The sequence below is a fragment of the Caenorhabditis remanei genome, chromosome V, assembly GCF_010183535.1.
Source record: "Caenorhabditis remanei strain PX506 chromosome V, whole genome shotgun sequence".
Lineage (NCBI taxonomy): Eukaryota > Metazoa > Nematoda > Chromadorea > Rhabditida > Rhabditidae > Caenorhabditis > Caenorhabditis remanei.
In genome coordinates this window covers 12,506,021-12,526,417 of record NC_071332.1, presented here as the reverse complement: position 1 = coordinate 12,526,417, position 20,397 = coordinate 12,506,021, and the positions used below count along the sequence as shown (strand labels likewise).

General features: G+C 37.2%; 3 protein-coding genes across 3 annotated transcripts; 1 reads left to right on the top strand and 2 right to left on the bottom strand.

Moving 5' to 3' along the window:
- Nucleotides 1-5,072: 5,072 nt before the first annotated feature.
- Nucleotides 5,073-6,221, bottom strand: GCK72_019357 (uncharacterized protein; the record flags this gene model as incomplete). The annotated part of the gene is made up of 5 exons (XM_003115728.2): nt 5,073-5,238; nt 5,333-5,418; nt 5,477-5,674; nt 5,721-5,888; nt 6,063-6,221. The coding sequence occupies 5 exons, from the start codon at nt 6,219-6,221 to the stop codon at nt 5,073-5,075; spliced, it is 777 nt and encodes a 258-aa protein (XP_003115776.2).
- Nucleotides 6,222-6,265: 44 nt separating this feature from the next.
- GCK72_019356 (uncharacterized protein) lies at nt 6,266-7,484 on the top strand (the record flags this gene model as incomplete). Its single annotated transcript, XM_003115732.2, has 4 exons — nt 6,266-6,388; nt 6,906-7,139; nt 7,186-7,322; nt 7,382-7,484. 4 exons carry the CDS (start codon nt 6,266-6,268, stop codon nt 7,482-7,484), a joined length of 597 nt encoding a protein of 198 aa, XP_003115780.2.
- A 339-nt stretch (nt 7,485-7,823) lies between these two features.
- On the bottom strand, nt 7,824-11,332 carry GCK72_019355 (uncharacterized protein; the record flags this gene model as incomplete). Its single annotated transcript, XM_003115672.2, has 8 exons — nt 7,824-8,017; nt 9,036-9,148; nt 9,219-9,380; nt 9,426-9,620; nt 10,119-10,262; nt 10,313-10,434; nt 10,714-10,933; nt 11,250-11,332. The coding sequence occupies 8 exons, from the start codon at nt 11,330-11,332 to the stop codon at nt 7,824-7,826; spliced, it is 1,233 nt and encodes a 410-aa protein (XP_003115720.1).
- Nucleotides 11,333-20,397: the final 9,065 nt, after the last annotated feature.

Genomic DNA, 20,397 nt, shown 5'->3' with positions numbered 1-20,397 from the left:
ATTTCCATCTATCTATCCTCATTTTCCTCCTTTCTCCCGCCTAGTTTTTTGCTGTCGTGGTGGTCTTCTGAAAATGTCTTTGTTTTCTTCGTTCGCAATTTTCTTTCATAGAGAAAGCAAAAAAATGAAAAGAATGATGACGACCCCCCTGCTGGTTCACAGCAAAAAGGTTTTTGCATAGGGATGGTGTCAATTTTCAAATATTCCTCCTGTTGATCTCAATGACTCTCCGGATTTTTTGTGTGGAGGAGAGCTGTGAGGTCTAGGCTTGCTTATTTCAGATATTGTAGTAAGGCTTCAGTTCTACAAAAGTTACTGTGTGAGTTTGCAAATGAAAAACACTTGTTATTTACAAAAGACACGATATTGTTCCAGAGTTTCAAGATAACGTTTTTATTTTTCTCGTGGTGTTTCGGATTGAAAATTTCAGAAATTGCGTTCTTTTGAGTTTTTTTCCGGATGAGTCGAGGTGTGTGTAAATTCTAGTTTCTCAAACCATATCTCCATAAATATCCTCTCACTTCTCCTCAAATTTCTCTCAGATCTTCTCGCAATTTCTTCCTAAACAAGTCTCAATTCATTGCTCATTGACAATTCCCGAATTCTAAATGCCACTATTAATATTTTCTTACTCTCCAAATTAGGTCATCCGGAGGTCCGACCTTTTCACAAGAATTGAGCTGACACATCTGCGAGGACACCCCCTTTTTATCCGTTTATTATCTCTTCTTTCTCTCCTTCTCCAAGAATAGAAATCTCCAAAAAAGCGAGATAAAGAAAAGACACCTCGTTCGAAATGCACTAGCTATGTGCATTTGAAAAGAGATTATTTAAAGTTTGGAGAGTGTTTTAGACATAGAAATAACAGAGAGACAAACACTGCAAGTGAGATGGAGAGTAAGTAAGTGTACTGCTCGGCGCCAAATTAATTAGATGACGACAAAAAAAGAGCGCTTTTTCTTTTCCGGAGATTTCGCCGATGTCGTCGTCGTCGTTGTTGAAAAAAGTCCGAGAGTGTGAAAAAGAAGAAGAAGAAGCTGGTGTGGTAAACAAGGGAGGATAGAAAAAAACTAGGTTGTGCTCGTTTATGGACTAGGTTCTCGACTTATTCAAAGCTTCCGAGTCGTCTTTTGAGCTGGTAACACAATGGATTGAACACCAGAAAACGGAGAAGAGAAAAAAGTTTTTGGAGAGAAAAAACTATATTTTTCTCATGATATTATATCTCCTTGTTCTCAAGTTTCTTCTCTTTCTACCTCAGGTTTCCTTTTTTCCTACATGGACTCTGTCCGAAAACCTAAAGATATGAATGAGCCGATATCCGAACAGATTTCCTCAGATTCGATTAAGACTATATCTATTTTTATAAATGCTCGGATGTCTATCTTTATGCCCGGATATCCTAATGCCTGCATTCCTCGATTCATTTCCCCCTTCCAGTCCGTATTTCTACATGACCTATCTGCGGGGAACCTTAAAAACAAAAAACTAAAAAACCAAAAAGCGCGAACTTCACCAGAACCTAAACGATTATAATAAGTGTACATGTCGTTGTACTTCCTCAATTTCCTTTTCGCCCCAAAAGAGGAAACATCGCACATTTTCTATTTTTCTTCTCTTCTTTTCTCGTTTTTGTAGTTTTCAGACACGATTTCTTTGCTTCTGATCGAGATGATCACGATGCCACGTCACAGTCTGTGTTTTTGTAGTGAATGAACCTTTTTTGTATAGAATAACTCATTTGGAAGAGATGTTTGAGATAAATTTTTGGTAAATTGGAACCAGATCTGCTGAAAGTGACATACCAGTGTCTCCTTTGTATGGAGTTCTTCAAAAATCTTTTCAAAATGAAATGTAATTTTATAGAAGGTTTTAACTATGAACAAACTCAAAACGTCATCCAAAAGTAAGTTTCTGAAGTCTTGAGTAATGTCTGAAGTTCTTTAAGCTACTTTCCCAAAGTTCCATTAGCAGACCGAGGAGGTCCTTGGCTTTTGAAAACTTTCTGATTTCTCACACTTATGCTTTCTTTCGGAACTTTTTACAAATCTCAAAACCAATTCAACATTTTTAATACAATTGAAAGCTTTTTGAACGAGGAAACTGATATTAATCTTATTGCCTTTTTGAGCCAGATTGAGAGATTAGGACTTCCAAAAATCAGTTTTCGTCAGTTTTCTTCTTTGGTTTTTAGAAGATTCCAATCAGAAACTAAAAAAAGCATTTTTAACTCCCAGATTCGAATTTTTCATATGTCAGGTTCTCTTATATTCCATGACTAAATAATCTCCAATTTTTCATCTCTCTCACCAACATTTCTGAACCCTTCCAAATCTAAACCACCACTGTTCGGTCAATCCTATCACCGGACATCTTCTTCTTTTACTCCTTTTTCTTCCTCCATTTCACCCCGCCCATTCATTTTTTTGTCTTCTTCAGGCTCTCAATTAAATTCCCGACTCTCTCCGTTTTCTTTTTTTCTTCTTGCTTCGGGGGAGAAGCCATGCCGCTTCATTTGTTTCTTTCGAATTCTCACTGAATAATTCACAATGTTGTTCGAACATTTCTTCCCTTTTTTCCCTTTTCTCCATTTCTCTTCACCCCGCGGAAAATTCCAGGAAAATTTCTTCTTTTTGCTCCATATCTGTAGCAGTTTACCGGCCGGCTCATCTAGCTTTCCCCGCTTTTCAAAATTTTGTAATTTGAAAGAGTTTCGAGTTTCCCAGACCAGCATGACTATCTAGCAGACTACTTGGTCCAATAAGCTCTAATGTTCACAGCTAACAGATCTCAAAATTGAAAAATTGTGTCGTTGTTAGAGATATTTTCCATTATCATAACCCTTATTCTCTGTTGATTACGGTAACACATATCAATTCATCCGTTGTTTTTGAATACTTTTTTATGATCTTCATTCTATATCGGGCCATTTCTCAAGTTTTTTCTCTCAGCTATCAATTATGTCTCTATCCGACAAAATCGTCACGATTGGCGTGAAAGCCTTCAGCTAATCAATCAATCGTCTTCTTTTTCTTCTCCCCCAGGTCATCAGATGTCGCATTTCTTCTTCTTCTTCTCTCCACCGACACCGTCTACCAATGTCAAAACCTCACACATAATAAATCTGACATGCAGGCAATAAATTACCGCAGAATCCCCTCTAAATCTTATATTCGACTTTTGATATCAACATTTTATGTATCCGAATGTTAATTGGGTCGAGAGATAATCCCCTCTTTCGAAACCACTTCCTGACGCTTTCGCTTTCGAACGGAAGGAGGAGGGTTCTTCTGAACACGTATTCTGATACATTCTGATAACAGGCGTGCCATTTCAAACGTCTTCTTCTACATCTCCTTCTTCTTCTTTCAATTTCCTTCTCCTTATTCTCCCTATCCCCCATTTCTAGTCAATCTCGTACGACTGATTCGTTTCGCCTTTAATCTGATTAGTCTCACTGGCACTAACTCCATCTGACAACATAAGAGATGTTTCAAAAAACTTTACTTTTTCGGTGGTAATTGATACTTCCTTGAAGTTTCCTTGCTTTGGTATTCAATAAAGGTTTCGTTCTTGTGGAAAATTTGAAGTGATTTTTGAAAGATCTTTAGAATAATCTTTTGAATGTCTCCAGCCCGTTTTTGAGAATACATTTCTGGAAATTTCATTTTGATCATTGAAAGTTGAGGCATATCAGTGGTTTATAAGCATTCAGCTTTGGTTAGTTTCAGAAGACAGTTCCGATGGAAAAATTAAACATGCTGTCCTAAAAGTTTTTCTGAGAAAAAGAGCTTCAGAAGTCATGTACAAACTTTTCAAAATTCAGTATAACTTATACAATTATTTATTTTCTTACCACTACTCACCAAAACATACATCCGCTTCCCATACTGTTTTCCAATTTATACTTTTGTGTACAATAACTTGTCTTCTTTTTCTCTTCTTCTTCTCCTCTTTTTTGTTGATATGAGTGTACGCAAGGCGGCCGACCGAAACTGTTAAAAGCGCAAAAACTCGGCGTCTGTGCGGTGTTGGCCATTGTGCAAACAACATCGATTGATTCTCACTCCTCTTCCACGCTTAACAATTTCTGGATTTCGAAACAATTTCTCTTTTTTTCACCTTCCGACTGTTCGATCTTACTTTCTCTTTCTGAACGTCTCGGTGGTTTCTGAGAAGCTTCAGAGACTTAGCTCGATGTCGGTTCGGAAGGCAGAAATTGTGAGAACTGTATTTTCCTATCGGAAGTTCTGTCGTAGTCTCTTTTAATCAGAACCTTGAAAATGCATTATAGTATGAGTAAGCTTGTTGTAGAAGATACAGATAAAAATATACAAATTCCAAAAATCGTAGTCTCTGAATTTCAAAATGACTATCCTTTGTTCCTCAGTTCTCAAATCCAAATTCCTCCCAATTCCTCAGTTCTCAAATACAGTCCGGACTGCCCCCAATTACCTCAATTGACCAGCCACTTCAGAATCCTCTCCTTCATTTTTTCTTTTTCTACACATTCATTCCTCACAAATAATTATTGTCTGTCATCGTCATGTTGTCCTCCTGTAGGTTACTTCTTCTCCATTTCTCGTCCTCTCGTTTTCCCCTTTTTTCCTATTTTCCCCTTTACGTGGGGGCATGAAAAATGGATGCATGTCAAAAAAAAGTATGCATGTGCCTCCCGACGCAATGACTTATTACCCCCGTACCCGGCTGTCAGTTTGCGTGCCATTCTCTATTGAATATATATCTTCACTTGATTCGCATTAGCTTCTTTCCTTATCCATCATCTATGAATTTTTCAATTTTCAGCAGAATTCCGCTTCTCTCGATATGCCATGATGCCACGTTGGACTGTTCTCAACCATATTGCCATTGTCTTTTTCCTGTTGTTACCTATTGCCACGTGGCAGAATCATCTAGAGGTGAGTTTTCAGATTGTAAAATAATTCAAATCTCAAAATATTCACTTTGTATACAAATGTTTGAGTAGACACACCGGAAATAAAAGCAAAGAAAAAAGAAGAAGTACAAAAAATAAGAATCAGAATATGAAAGATAGACGGGAGGTCTTCATCCTAATATCTTGGCATATCACGGACCATGGCCAGAGTTTCGTCAATTTTCGAGAGGAACTTATCTTTCGGGCGGGAAGTTAGTTGCACGAAATTGGATCCGATGATTCTGGAGTCCTGGCTGCGGACGTATGGGTGGGATTGGTAGAGATATGGAGACAGTGGAGAGCTGGAATGAAATATTGTTTTGGAGTGTTGAAAGAGTTTTAGAAACTGATTCAGAGTTGAAGCTCCTAGAGTTCTTATCAATAAGTATGAACTACCTGGCGAAATCCTTGTAGTCGATCAAAGTGGTTGTGTTGTTCTTCTCATATTCTTCATCTGCACGAGTTTTGTAGCTGCTCAATGGCTAAAAAACGAAACATTTCAGAACTGTAAAAAACTTTTCATGGAGAAGAAACACTTACTGCTCTATAACTAGACAACGACGAATACAAGTTCTTCTTCGGCTCTCCAGTGTACTCTTCATACTCTTCCTTATCATATGAAGCTAACTCTCTATCCAAATCCTTCTTCCTTCTCTCTCGTTCAGCTTCATAAGTTGCTGCAAAGTATTCTGACGAAGACTTTGGTTCGTAGACTTGGAAACTGCGGTAGTTTGTAGACTGAAACATCATTTGCTAGAATTTGTTCACTTAATTTTTCACTCACCGCTGGATTTTTGATTCCCAGCTCTTGATAGAGATTCTCAAGAGGCATCTTCTCGAAGAAGTGCTCTCTGTCGTACTTTTCGTCAAGAGCATGCTTTCCGAACTCACGTTCAGCTCTTAAAATACTTGTGGCAGAGAGTCCGTGATCACGAACAAGTTGTTCCTTGTCCTGAAACTTCGGGGTTTTAGTTTAAAATAAAGGATTAAAAAAGGCATGATACTATTGGGCAACTTTGAGAGAGTGAGTTGACTCACTCTAGAATTCAGTGTCAGATTCTAGAGTTATAAGATTTGAAAATTTCCGTATCAACTCAAAACCAATCGAAGTTTTAAAAAAACTAACTCTTGGCTTCAGACGATTCGTCGGATGGAAAATGTTCCTGACGTAGCTTTCGTAACTTTTTGTATGTGCTCCACCAGGAATAACGTCTCGGTCAAAGTCTGACGAGCGGTCTCTTCCAGGCCCCGGCTTTCGGTTTCTCCATCCAAGATATTCAGACATCTGGAACTTACAGGGTTGAGTTGGTGAACGAGTAGGATATGCAAATGCGCTCTGTTGAACTGACATCAGCCTATAATAGAGTTCTTGAGCAGTCCGAAGATGATCAATTCAACGGAGCGCATTTGCATAGAAAAGGAATTAGAAGAAAATGTGAAAATGTGGATAAGGTTTGGGCGTGTTTCAGACGGAACCCAAGATAAACGTGATATGTTCAATAAAATAATGTCCTCAGCTAAGTGATCTGAACGCAGAAAAGATTCCTCTGCTGAAATTGAAAAATAAAAATGAGAAAACTTCAAGGAATTTCATTAAAAATGATAAAAGAATCCTGGTCAGTAACACTGACAACAAATCAACAAAACGTTTTTCGAGTGGAGAAGAAGAAAGTGAGAGTGAAGGAAACGAAAGAAGAGCAGTTTCTTCAGTTGTATTACACAATCCTAACTTCTCACTGACTTCTCGAAAAGAAAATAGTGGGGTAACCAGAAGAGACGCAGACATTCGAGATGTGCCATTACATCATGGCATCGTGTGCTTTCGGAGCGAAGAAGCAGGATGCGGGATGAAGGATATTGGCAAAAAAAATAAAAAATCAGAGATAGAAACAAAACATGTGACATCTAGATAAACTTGAATCGAAAAAGAACCATCTGATGGAAAAGTTAATTTCTCTTATAATTTCAGATAAACGACTGGGAGTTGATCGGAAGTCGGACATATTCTTGGAAAGGAAATGAAGTTTTGAGATGTAAACATTGGGATAAAGTAGCCATCAGATGGCATTTATCAACATGTTCCGCATATGGAGATTGTAGTGGAGGAACTAATGTAGATTACGCCACAAAGGCTCAAAACTGGACAGAAATGCCAGTTTGGAGGAATGCATTCACTTACGTACAGGTTCCAGGACAGTTGAATGTGAGTTGAACGGGCTGAAATCCTGTAAAAACCGTTTAAATTCCAGAAAACACAACAGTTGCGTCTTGGTCTTACTGGTTACGACAGTAGGAAGACTCAAGTGGAAGCCTTCGCCCCGTTGAAAATTGATGTAGATTGGAGATGGCAGATTACTAGAGATGGATGCAATAATTTTGTTGTCAGGTAAGACAAAAATACAAACAATAAATTCTTGATAATTTTAATACTCTCCTTTTGTTCAGAATGTCTGCTATGAGCATGATCAACGAAAAGATGCGTCCAAAACTGGAAAGATTCTGCCGTCTGTTTGACAAGGATCACTTTGTAGACTGTACCAATCTGTAGTTCTCTAGACTCCTTTTTTTGCTTTTTCCCCAAGGGTGCTCATTCATACTTCTTATCCAAAACATGTCAAACTGTGATTCACTTTGCCTTTTCCTTCCCCATCAATCCCCTCTTCCAAACCATTTCCGTTGCTTTATCTTCTGTATATACGAATTCTCAAACTGTCACTGGTACCACTTATAACAATTATCATCCCAACTCCCCAACAATGCATGAATCGACTTCTTCTGTTTTATTAAAACATTTATTGATTAAAAATCAATTGCAAATCAGATCAAATAAAAAGTTTAGAGATCATTGAGTTTCAAATAACCCGTAGTTTCAATGAGAAAGAAAGTTTCAGAGATCTCCTTTTCGATGTGTTCCATTCAAAAGTGGTTGATAGATGGTTTCGACTGTACTCAATGCTCTATTCTTGGCAACAAGAGGGGCACATGATGATGATCTTTTCTTTTCTTGAACTGGCATTGAGGTTCGTCGAGATGAAGCCGTGCTGAGTTTCGTTGTATGAACCAGTGAACCGGTGATGGAGTCTGGAAACAGAGAAATTGTGGGGGAATAGATAGAACAGATGGGATGACAGTTCGATTCAGGTTGTGACATGCAAACACGCTCAAATAATAATCAGTGAATCTTAATAGTTGTTTGTAAACTATTCCTTCTGTATACGACTTGCAATCAAGTGAGACTTGCACTTTATCAAACAGCTGTGAGTCAGGGAAGTTCAAAGTGCAGATTCGCATGGCTTTTCTTATTCAGTGTTTTGCAGAACAATGCTCGACTGTCTTGCCGTAATATATCAACTTTTTGACTCTTATTTTATTTTTGTCCTTGAACTCTCTGATTAGTATCAGAGCGTGATTGCATTTCTCAACGTTTCAATACTTCAAGCTTTGGGTGTGATTGGAAAGAAAGTGTGCTCGACGAGCGATTTCACATTTCACAGAAATCAGTAGGTATAGAAAAAGAGTAAATCACAAGAGGGAGTAAAGTGAATGAGTTGGAAAGGAAAAGGTTCAAGGGAAAAAGTGTTTGGGTGAGTTAGTGAAAATGCAAAAAACTGCAAAAAGAATGCAGTGCAAAGCGTGTTGTAGTAGATCACGGCCCGGCGTTTTGTGCAAGTGTTAGGGGGTTTCAGTGCTATAAAATGGGGGCGAACCGTTTCGTGATCCAGAATATCGCCAGTGTCGAATAACGGTGAATAAGGTGGAAAGATTCTCGTGAAGTGTAATCACTCGGCCTGAATTGGATATCAAAGAATCCAGTTACAATCAGAAAAATATGAACAAAGGATGTGAAAACTAGCACAGCGGGGGGTTAGGTGATGAGAACTCAAAATTCAAATCGTGACGAAAACAATCAATTCGGGTGAGATAATGTCACACAGAAACCTACTGATATGTTCGTGTGATGTGTGGTAGACAATATACCCTTATCCTAGTCTTGAGAATGATGTTCCCTTCGGTTTGTAGAGGTACGAATTCTTATGGAGCACTAAGAGAATTGTGGTAGAAGCGATAGTACTTTTAAGACTTTTCTTCTTGAACTTACCGATTTTTCTGTTGATTTTCTTGCGTGTTAGTTTAAGAAGACGCAGTCTGAAGTGTTTGGATCCGAGGCAGAAGAGAATGAAGTTAGAAGCTTTTCCGCAGATAACAAGTGTGCTGAAAAACAAGAATTAGTTTTTCAAAGTTTGCAGATAAATGTTGGATCAAGATCAAGAATCAACGATACCTAGATATCATTGTCAGGTCATACAATTCCTCGTGGGTAGCATACATGACTAGATGCACGAGTGCAGATGGTCCATTGGTCAATGTGAACATAGTAACAATAAACGTTACAGTCAATGTCACTCGATGTTCCGTTTTCTGCATGTGAACGTCATTTTGACGCCTACAAATATAAATTACTTAAAGATTAAACTGAAATTTGATCTACCTGTCCGCATTGAAATCCTTTCCAATCGACAAATGCTTCTGACGTTTTCGTAAAGCCCAAAGCAGTGTCAAGTTCAGGAACAAAAGAAGGATGATCGGCAGGATTATCATCAGAAAAATATGAGCCAGTTTGCACATGGCGATGAAGCTCTGATATCGATCAGAGAACGGATTCGGGCGGTGACCAAACCATTTTCTGAAAAGAGTGAATTGTTTGTTTTATGGGAAAAGAGTCTTCATATTTCAAAGATGGGTCTTTAAATGTATTTTCATTTTGTGTGTTCTCTGAATGAATTCGATGACCCTTATTGTTTTTTCAAGGCTATAATTTCAGGCGCCTGATGATTCCAGACAGTTCATTATCACAACATTGGAATGCCCGGATATCTTTATGTCCAAAACACAACTAGATCAAGCCATAACCCTTCCGACTAGTGACTCAATAACCTAGAAAATTCGTATGCGCATTCTAATCTCTATTACAATAACCCAGTCACTTGCTCTTAAATGTTCCTGGTTTCAAACGTTAGTCATTTCTGAATTTGAAAGTCAAAAGAAGCTTTCTCTCTTTCCTTTTCTCTCATGTTTTTGACACCCGGCACCGCTCCAAATTTCCTAAATGTTGTTTATTTGGCGTGAAGTGGCAGTGCTGGGTTTTCATCAGATGCAAAAATGTTAAATGACTCATACTTACTCGGCATTTACTGGTAGACACCTTGAATAGAGTTGAGTTTCTCTACAGTAAGATCGAACCAGACAGAAGTATTCAAAGTGCTGATAACACGTCAGAAGACCGCATGTGAATACGATGACTGTGGTGACAAGAGGAAGTTTCCACCTGAAAAGGGAAGAAGAACTTTTAGATGTACTTCTGACGAGTAGACGTACCATCTCCATGTGGCACGTGCGTACAACGGATTCTGAATACCTAGAAGTCGGTCAGCACAGACTGCAATCACGCACCAATGAGCCACCGAAGAACACCAGTTGGCTAAGGATATCAAGTGAACCTGAAATGAAAATGATCTTTGTCATTTCACTTTTTGAGAGAATTTCATTAGAAATTGTTTATCGAATTCAAAAGAAACTTTGTTTCTTATTTTTGCAAAATGAAGAGAAAAAATGATGTGGTACGTTCTCAGGAAGGTTTAATGTGACAAAATCCGTAATTCGAAAGTTTCTTAAATTTAGAGCCTATGTTGTAGTCTGATCTGTGAACTACCATTCCCTCATTTCCAAGAAATCTGATCCTCCCTTTATTCCATTCATTTCAAGTATTCATAACCTACCTTTGAGTGCAAGTAAAACCACCGAAAGTACCAATTAAATGTGAAAAACGAGTAGTTCGCCAGTATATTCGGGAAAAGAAGAAACAGAAAGATGATATCAGCAAACGCCAGAACTGCTAGAAATGAGTTCGCTCGACTTCGCATACTTCGATTCAATAGAACTGTTAAATTGAGTACATTTCCTAGAATTCCGAATATTGCAAGTGCCGGGTAGAAGTATCTGAAAATGTTAATAGATTCAAGTATTTCACAGATGCACTGTATCATTCTAGTGTGGATTATTTCAGGGTACGCCTGATCAAAACCATGTGGCTTGCCAAGTGTCGTTTTGAAATTTCTCAATCGTAAGTCAGAGAGGGATCAAAACGTCAGAGAAAAACACTTCCGGTTTAAAACTGACGTTCATGAATAAGACTTGCAATAAGCCTATTTTGATGAAATTTGAATGAAACCAGGATGGGCCTCTATAGAAAAGTTTTCAGGTGGCCTCCCTGTCAGACCGGAAATAGATATTTTATTTTGAAAAAGAAACAAACCTCTGTAAATTGTACTCCAAAGTTGTACCCGACATCCGTTGTTGTTCGTCTGTTAGACATAGATGCGAGAAATTTGCTGACATTTCTGAAAGAATCGAGTTTCAGATGGAATTTCAGAATTTTGAATGTTCAGAATTCACGACAAAAAAAAAGGAACGAACACGAAAAAAGGAATTTTGAGTCGAGAGGAGACGAGGGAAAGTTCGATTGTTTGTCTTCTGGGGTGTCTGAAAGTGGGCGTTCCTCCCCTGTGAAGGTGGTCAGTGAACCATAATTAAAGAATTCGAATTCCGTTTTTTGAATGGATAAAAACACGTGAGTAACAGGGAAGGAGAAGCGGGTCCAGGAAAAGCGGAGTGCACTTTTTGAAATAAGAAAAGATTTCAAGGTCAGATAAAGGAAACAGAATTCAGCAGCCTAAACAAAAATAATAGAGCTGAGTGACCGGAGTGTCACATAACATGCTGCCAGGCACCAACCAAAATGTTATCATGTGTCTTATCAATTGAATTTATAAAGCTGATTACCACAATAATCGCATTCATTTTCTCTCCTTGCCGCTCCAATCGAGAGAAACAGGTTCTTGATTTCTCGAAATGTTTGGCTCTTTCTGAATTCAAACAAGAAACAAGAAACACTGGTTGGTAAAGAACTAATCTCCAAAGAGCAAAGAAGAAGAAGACGTAAGTTGAGTTATGAGCTTTCGAAGTGACAAAGTAGTGCATATTCACAAGTAAAAGCTTATGGAAACTCTTAGGTACTGGAGACCCATGGTTTTGTTTATTCAGGAGGAGAAGAGAGGAGGTGGACCCTCAGAAATCAGACAAACTGAGTCATAGAACCTTCAGGATTAGGCTCAATGATCTTAGGCAAACCTTTCGTTTTTTTTTTAAATGAGAAGTAATCTCAAGAACAAAAATGTAAAGCTTGTTCTTGATCTAAACCTCTTTTTGTAAGGTATCAGTCCAGCTAAGCTTTCTGGCAAGTTAGAATCACTCACGCTTGAAAATTATTCGAAATGAAACAGCAGAAGAACATTCTGGCCTACAGAACGTTGACTGTTCTGTTCAGCTAGTTTCCATACACGATCAAAACCGTCAGTAAGAAAAATTCTTTCGAATGATTTCACGACGAACTGATTTCATAAGAAATCAAAAAATTCTGATATAGATTTCTCCGATTTGAACCCCAAAAGCCGGTCTTATTATTATTTACGCAATTTCCCTGAAAAGGATGTTCCCTAATCCGAGCTTTTCATATTTATTTTTTCCAAAGTTCCCATGAAGACCGAGAAGGAACGAATCATTAGTTTCTATCAACTATTCTATTCAGGAAGTATATTTCTGAACTTTTTTTTTCATAAAAGACGATTAATTGAATAGGAGGAAGAGAGTCAACTTGCAATTTTCAGTCATTTGTGGTGTATAGTAGAAGATATGAAACTTTGAGCTGAATGAACGAAAATTAGATCCAAAAAAAACTACGGGAAGTTAAAGTTAACCCTTGTACGTCTGAATTCAGAATTTCATAGTTTAGAGAAGATTGATAGGTTTGGAGGAAAAAGTCGAAGTACGTCAAACTTCTAATTCCCACGGATCTATGAAAAAGTGAGAACTGAAAGACTGGGAAAGTAGATAATAGTGGGATTATGAACTTTCAGTTTTGAATTTATTCATGATTCAGATGAATGCGAAGATCAAATAATCTAAAAACGTTCACTAATGAAATTCATGAAAAAATCGAGAGAGGAAAGACATAATGAGGTGTTTCTTTTTTTCAGAAAATATGACGTCTCTGGTCACTTTTTGTTTCCTGTTTTGGACTACGGTATTATTATCTGACCAGACTAAAATTGTCTAAATTAAAAGTAGTCACAGCTGTTTTTGACTTTCTTTTTATAAACTGAGCTATTATGTGGAGGCATCAGAAGGTTAGAAGATCTAGATGCTCCGTCTAATGGACCAAAAAAAGGGGAAGCGTAAAATGGAAGAAGAGGAAAGTGTTTCGAACTTTTTTCCAACTATGCACAAATGTATGAATTATTGAAAGGCAAAACGAAATGGTGGCAAAATGTTTGACCTAGAAAGAAGCAGAAAACTCGTGTCAGAAGTATGGAATTGGGCACTTAGAGGGACCTCCTATATTCGGAAATAGATATATAAGACATGTCTGTGAGTAAAACTTATTATGTATTGCCTTTTTTCGCTTTTTACTAGGAATTATCCAAAAAAGGAGTAGATCCAAGATGATGTTGATATATAAGACCTTGTGGCTTGAACAAACTCGGCTATAACCTGATCAACTCAATGAAGTGAAAGGAGGTAAACATGTACCCGAAACTCTGATCCCTCTTCTAGGCTAGAAATTGGGAGAAAAATCTGAAAATGGGACAATACTCAAGTGATGAGGATGCTGGAATGCGTCAAACGGGAGCGAGGGACGAAGGCCCTCGGAAGTGGTGTCGGAACACAAAAACACGCGTGTTCCGTTGTGAATAAAAGTTGAGAATTGAAGAAAAGAAGAGAAAAAGAAGAAGAAGAACAGAGTTGGTTGGATTAAAAATAAATACAAGTTGGGGTGTCTAATTATAGTTTTTTTCTTGTCTCAAGTAATTACTTTTCGTTGAAACTTGAGCAGAATTGTTGCAAACTAGTGTTGAACAGTCTTTCAGAAATTTTAGGTCTCTACTCGTTTTTGAAACCAACGAAAAATAAAGCACATGATCTGACCAATTACAAAAAGTAAATCGCAAGATATGTGCCCAGACAACGAGTTTAATCACAGGACATCAGAGATAATGAGTCAAAACTAGTGTACCGTAAAACTTCTTGAGATCTTCTGAGCAGCCAACCAATGAGACGGATCAAGAAAACATGTTTTGTAGAATTTGGGTGCATAGAATATCAGAATCAAGGTTTTATTCAGTGAACGGGTAACTAACATGTTTTTAGAGAATATGAAATCAGTTTCGGTGAGTTTCAGCCAAGAGTCAAGTTTTCAACTGCGGATTATTCATTTATGAAAACGGAGAGAAAGTCAGAAATGTTTGATTCTGTGAACGTGACATCAAAACGTATATAATCTTGGATTCTCAAAACGTATCATGCTGACATCTTTACATCCGGTACAAAGCCGTATTCTTGGTCTTTCTAGTCTTTTTTATCTTGAATATGTCAAAGAGGGCTCCTAAGCGTTCTTCGGAGAAAAAAACTCGACACATCTGAAGAGTCTAACCTTTTTGAATTGCATTGTCGGATTTTGATTGAGTTTCAACTCGAAAAGAAAACCGAAAAAAGAGAAAGGATAGAGGGCGTTAGTTTATCAAAAATAAAGAAGATCCGGGTTCATGTACAAAATTACATTTCTTGATTTCTGTCGGTTGGCTTTTAAAGTTTCAATTTTTGGAGAAAGAATGCTAATAGGGTTATCAAAAGTGGTTTAACTGAACAACTGATAATGAAATAAATAGAGAAACGTAGACAGTTTCTTATCAGTTTCAATTCTTCTAATTGACCCAAGTGAAAATATATACGTGGATCTAGAATTCAATCTGAAAATCTCTACTTCTCATCTGTTTGAAACCAAGCTGAAACTGATAAGTTCCAAAAAAAACTGTTTCCGAAACAGGTTGGCATTCGAATTCGTCACTATTATTTGGATCTTGACCCTGGATCCAACAAAAAGTGAATCAAAAAATAACAAGAGAATTCGAAAATCAAAGAGCTCTATTTCTCTCTTCTTCCCACCCAGATTGTCAATGAATAAATGAAGTTTTGTCAGCTTTCAAATCGAATTATCATTTAGAAACGACCTTGAAAATTTAGAAACCTCTTTGCAAAATTATGGGCGTGGTCCAGTGGTGCTTCAGTCCAAAAAGAGACCCTTGAGGGGTGAGAAGAAAATCGAGTAATCAAATTTTGGCTGGAAAAATTGTGGGAATAAAAAGAGAGAAGATGGGAACAAAAGAGAGGAGATAAGGATAGAGGATTCCTATTTAGAAAAGCGACAAACGATTCGATTATGCATGCGCACCCAATTCCACCATTTTACTCTAATTGCCCCCGTTTTTCTTTTTTATTTTCACACGATTTCTGGTCCGTTTTTCGGAAGAAAAAACTGAAGAATTCAGAAGACGAGCTTCTTCCAAGGAATTCGGTTCCTTGAGAAATGAAATTGAAGAAAGAATTTCTCGTTGGAAGAATCCTCGTGTCTTATTTTTCGAGACAGGAAATTAGAAGAAGGGACGACGACGGAGGAGATCACCGATGAGAAGGAAGGAATCAAAAGACGTGGAATCAGAATTTGGAAAGGAGAAAGAGTTGAGGGAGATTCAGATGGGGAAGATCAGGAAGATTCAGGTTTAGAAATCCAAGTAGAAGTGCACGTAAAAAGGTTGAAGAACAGATGAAATAGGATGGAAATAGAGAATGAGCTGATTTCGAATTCAGATAGAAAAGGAAATAAAAAGATTCAAGAAGTAAAAAGAAGAGAAAGACTACACTATTTTTCAGAGTTTGATTCTTATGGTCGAAAAATGTTTTGTCTGAATGGTGTTTCAGACAGACTTTGTTAAAAATACGGAACGTTTTGTGAAAATCACGAAAACATATTATCGTGGTATATAATTAATGAGGTTATGTTTCTTATCAAAAAGCAGTCCGAATTTATCCTGTTAAATAGCGTTTTCGAAAAATTCATGTTTTTTTCACTAGCCTTCGAAATTCTCGGAAATAAAAGAAAGTAACTTTGACCGTTTTGAAAAAACCTTCATTCGTTTATCTAAAAATCTGACTCAAACGCTTCTGAGTAGGAATGGATCAAATTATAACTGCATCATTCCCAGCTCAAATTTCCAGAATTCAAGTTTTCAAGAACAGGAATGAACTGTCCAAAACATAAAGTTCTGTGTAAACTCTGCAGGATCAACGGAACACTAAAGTTACAACAAGAACTACAGAAAATACAGGTTCACTGAATATTTGAAATCATTTGCAGGGCTATAGAAGTACTCCATCGTATTCAAAAACTGACACACCAGAAATGAATGTTTATGAGAAAACGAAACGGAGGCCCAAAAAGTAAGGACCTAACAAAAACATTGTGCGGAAACAACGTCAAGAAACAAAGGACAAACTGGCACAAAAAGCTTGACGATGAAAAAGTTTTGAAGGAGAGAAAGGAAAAGAGAGAAATTGAGGGAGGAGAGGGAGGGTCCGAAAAGGAAAGGTGTTGCAGAAAGTATGATGGATCATAAATCGGAAATGGGTTCATGCAAGTTTGAGTCTGAATTTTACAGTAGACAATGAAAATGGATGACGTTTCGAATCAAGTCGGGCTGTCCAGAACCCAATTGGGTCTGATCACTTGAACATAGACTAGTCGGATTGGGTCCCCTACCTTGCATTTATTTTGTATTAGGAAATAGAGAGAAAAGAGCAAAAGATTTGCAAGATAGACAGGTCGATGTGATGTGTTTATGATCTATGATTCATTGGAACAAAAAAGAGAAAAAGTTTACTCTTGGGAATGAGAGAAACATTGGCATTTATCGCTTTGAGGTGCCTTTGTTCCGAAGATTTCAAACGACATTTATCATCTCCGGTGTCACAATAAAATGAACAAACAGTCACTTTCCATGATACTTTGTAATAACAAGGAAACAGAGGTGTCTGACTGAGTAGTAGCCAAAAAATAAATTGGCTTTATATGTCCCGAGTTATTTATTTTTCGCGCAAATTGTGTTTGTAACTTGAACAACAAGCTACCAACTTCTTTAAATAACCTCTCTCGATAACACCATTTAGAGGTTGGAAAAGTTCGTGTGAACTAGAAAGGAGAGACATCGGGAACAGGAAGTCTTTGAAAATATTGAAAAATGACATTTCAGATAATTATGGGGATTATCAGACAGAAATTAAAATGAGAATGTGACATGAGTCTTCTGTCAGATTATGAGTTCTGAAAACCAACACAAGCAGTTCTTCGCTAAAAATGAGTCAATCTTACAATTAATAAACTCTCCAAGCATAGCATCCATCGGATCCGAAAGTCAGATCAGAATTTTTAAACATTCACGTCTACACTACCTATCTGGCTTTCCTTCAGCCCGGATAATTGGGCACGATGTAAGGATCAGTCTTGATTGTAGCACCTTATCGAAATCCAACGAGCTTCTGTAGAGATTTCCATTCATGAACACTTCAAGGTCAGGCTTCTCTAGAAAACAATGCTGTTGGAAAAGAAGGAGTAGCACTTCAGAAGAATGGCCCGTATTTCTAAAAAAAAACCTCATCCCACCCGAAAAAAAATCTTTTAGGAGTTTATCTCTTCCTCCTCCTCATTTTCTTCTTCATCATCATCCTTTTTCTCTTTTTCTCACTTCCAAACAACCTGACATTTATCTGTTTTCAACATCATGGTCACACGACGAAGAGAGAGAAAGGGTCTGCCTCTGGAATTGGTTTTAATTCAGAAGGTCCACAGAGCCGAAGGAAAAACATTGTTGATACAAGCTGTTTCTACCAAACGTGGACATCAGGCCCAAAACCAACAATTTCCACGAGAGAACCTTTTCTCAATAGAAGAGAGAAAAGCGTCCAGAAGTTGTTTCGATAGAGGGGGAGACCCCTATTCTGACCCTGTGCTCTCACAAGAAATTGAAATGTGTTTACGTGGAAAATAGGAATGAAGAATAGACGGAGAAGGAGAAGAAGAAGATGCTTTTCTCATTACCCGTATGTGTGCGGAAGTTGAGCAAGAAATCATCGTCGTCACATTTCGAGAACTTTGTAGAAAATACAAAAAGGAGAAAAAAAACGAAACATCAAAAAGGAGAATTCAGGATAGGACACACAATGAGATTTCGTTGGAATGTGATCTAAAAGAAGAAAAAGAACATTGATAATTGGAACAGAAGGAGCATCACATTCAAAGTTTATGGTCTCAAAAGACGAAGAAGAACATCTGTCTTCTTTTTTACGTCTCAACTTTTTCGTATATTTATTCAGAGTGAACATCGAAAGTTGTAAAAAAGAAAGAGTTCAAGAGGGTGTGAGACTCAAAACAAAGTCGTGGGCAAGATCTGCACAGATCTTAAGGAATACAGAAGCTAAATTTTTCAGAGATTCAAAGACACCGAAGTCACTATTTTTTATGCTTCGCCTTAACTTTTATTGGTGAATTTGGATAAGGTTTATTCAGTAGAACCACGGGATAAACCAGCGTCTGTAAGGAAGAGCCTTCCAGAAATATTCGTGACAAATAAAAGATCTTGTCCTTCGAGTTCATGTTATGAATAATATTACTCCACTATGACCTGGATCAACAATTCTCAATAACAACCTACCGACAACTTTAACAGCTCAACAATTACAAAACAGTCCTAGCGAGCATCGAGGGAGCTAAGATTCCTCAAAAATCAAGGCCGAGAGCTTTAAAATCTATATCTAACAAAGATTAAGAATCCAAGATAACATATTAAGCTATGAGACTCTTCAAACATCAACAGACGGAACATCAAAAGTATACAGAATGGTAGTCTCTGTTTGTATGCTCATCCTAAATAAAATATCTATCCCAAGAATCTCGGATTCCGAGTTTGTTTAAATAAAACTTTTGAAAGAAAACACTCAAGAATCCAGTAGTCTGCTCGAAAGAATTTGTAGATCATCGAGTGGTTCGGTGACGTGGAATGAGAGTTCGGAGACCACAAGAATTCATTTTTAACACAAATTCGAAAAAGCTAACAACAAGCTATATACGATTGGAATCTTGTGTTTGTGTGGGTGTTTATTAATATACAAAACTTTGAACTGGTGGTCAGTTTTTAGTGGTTCGAGAGGAGGTCCTCGATATAATAATGGTGGTTGAGCTTTGGTTTAGTAGTAGCAACACTTCTAAAATAGACAAGAATGGACACTGAGCCAGAAATAGTTTCATTTATGGCTGGAATGCAAGTAGAACACCGGAACAGAGAACTAATAAAAAATAGGTTGGATCAGTAATTGATGGACAGATTTCCACTTTTCCGACAAATACTTTACGCTAAGAAATATAGTAATTGTCAAGAATAAGAAGAGCCTATGAAATTAAAAATTTCTGAGAAAGCGCAAACCAAAAACACATATCTTTTTATGCTCCCGTTCGAGCAACCAATATGCAGATAATATTTACACAGAATCAATTGTTGTCGGAATAAACAAAGAGTGCAATAAATCTTGAAGAGGATGTCTAGAATCTCAAGTTTGCATTTTCTCTGTTTGAGAAGAAGAATTCTGAAGAATTTTTTGAAATAATAGAGCCAATGAGCAAATTAACACAACAAATGGAATAAAACAATGACAAGAGTTCAAACATGATTTTTTTGATGAGCAAACATGTATTCAATCTTGATTTATTCTATATCTGAAAACAAGGGAATGACTGTTTGCAGAGACCCGAAGATCCCAAAAAAAATATTTTGGAATTCATCTTTCGAGTATTGTTATGACGTTTCAAGAAATATCTTAAACTTTAAAAACTTTCGTGAAAAATAGTTTTCAATTTTGAAGTTCTCTCAGAAAACCAATCCTCGAACAGTAAAAATAGATTGTTCGAAAACAAAAAATAGAGGAAAGCTGCTCGAAAAAGGGAAAAGAGTTCACATTTTTCCAGATCACTAACCTCTATAATTACTAGTTTTAAGTCACGTCACTTCCGGGTCTCCTTTCTTCTGACCTATATCATTCGTAATTTTGACCCGTTCTTTCGAGTCAGAAAACAATAAAAATGGATATAATAATGAATTGGTTCAAACGGGAGAGATAGATCAAAAGTGTATATTTTTTCTCCATTTACAATTCGAAAAAAGAGAAAAAAAAGTCTGTCAAATTTAGAAGGTTTTGTTACTTTACTCTATACATTTGTAATGAGAAGAGTATCCGAAAAACACACAGATTTTTAAAAGTTTTGCAAAAATAGAGAAAAAGGGATTGGGAAAAGAAAAAGTAGTAAAGAAAAGCAAATAGCCGACAGGCAAGGCGACGGAAGATTTCTGAAAATTAGTTTCATCATCATCATCATTTTTGTCACATCATAATCAGAAAACTGAAGACGTGAGGGATTGAAGAAAAGCGGAAGAAGATGTACCTAACATATCCATTTTGTTTTT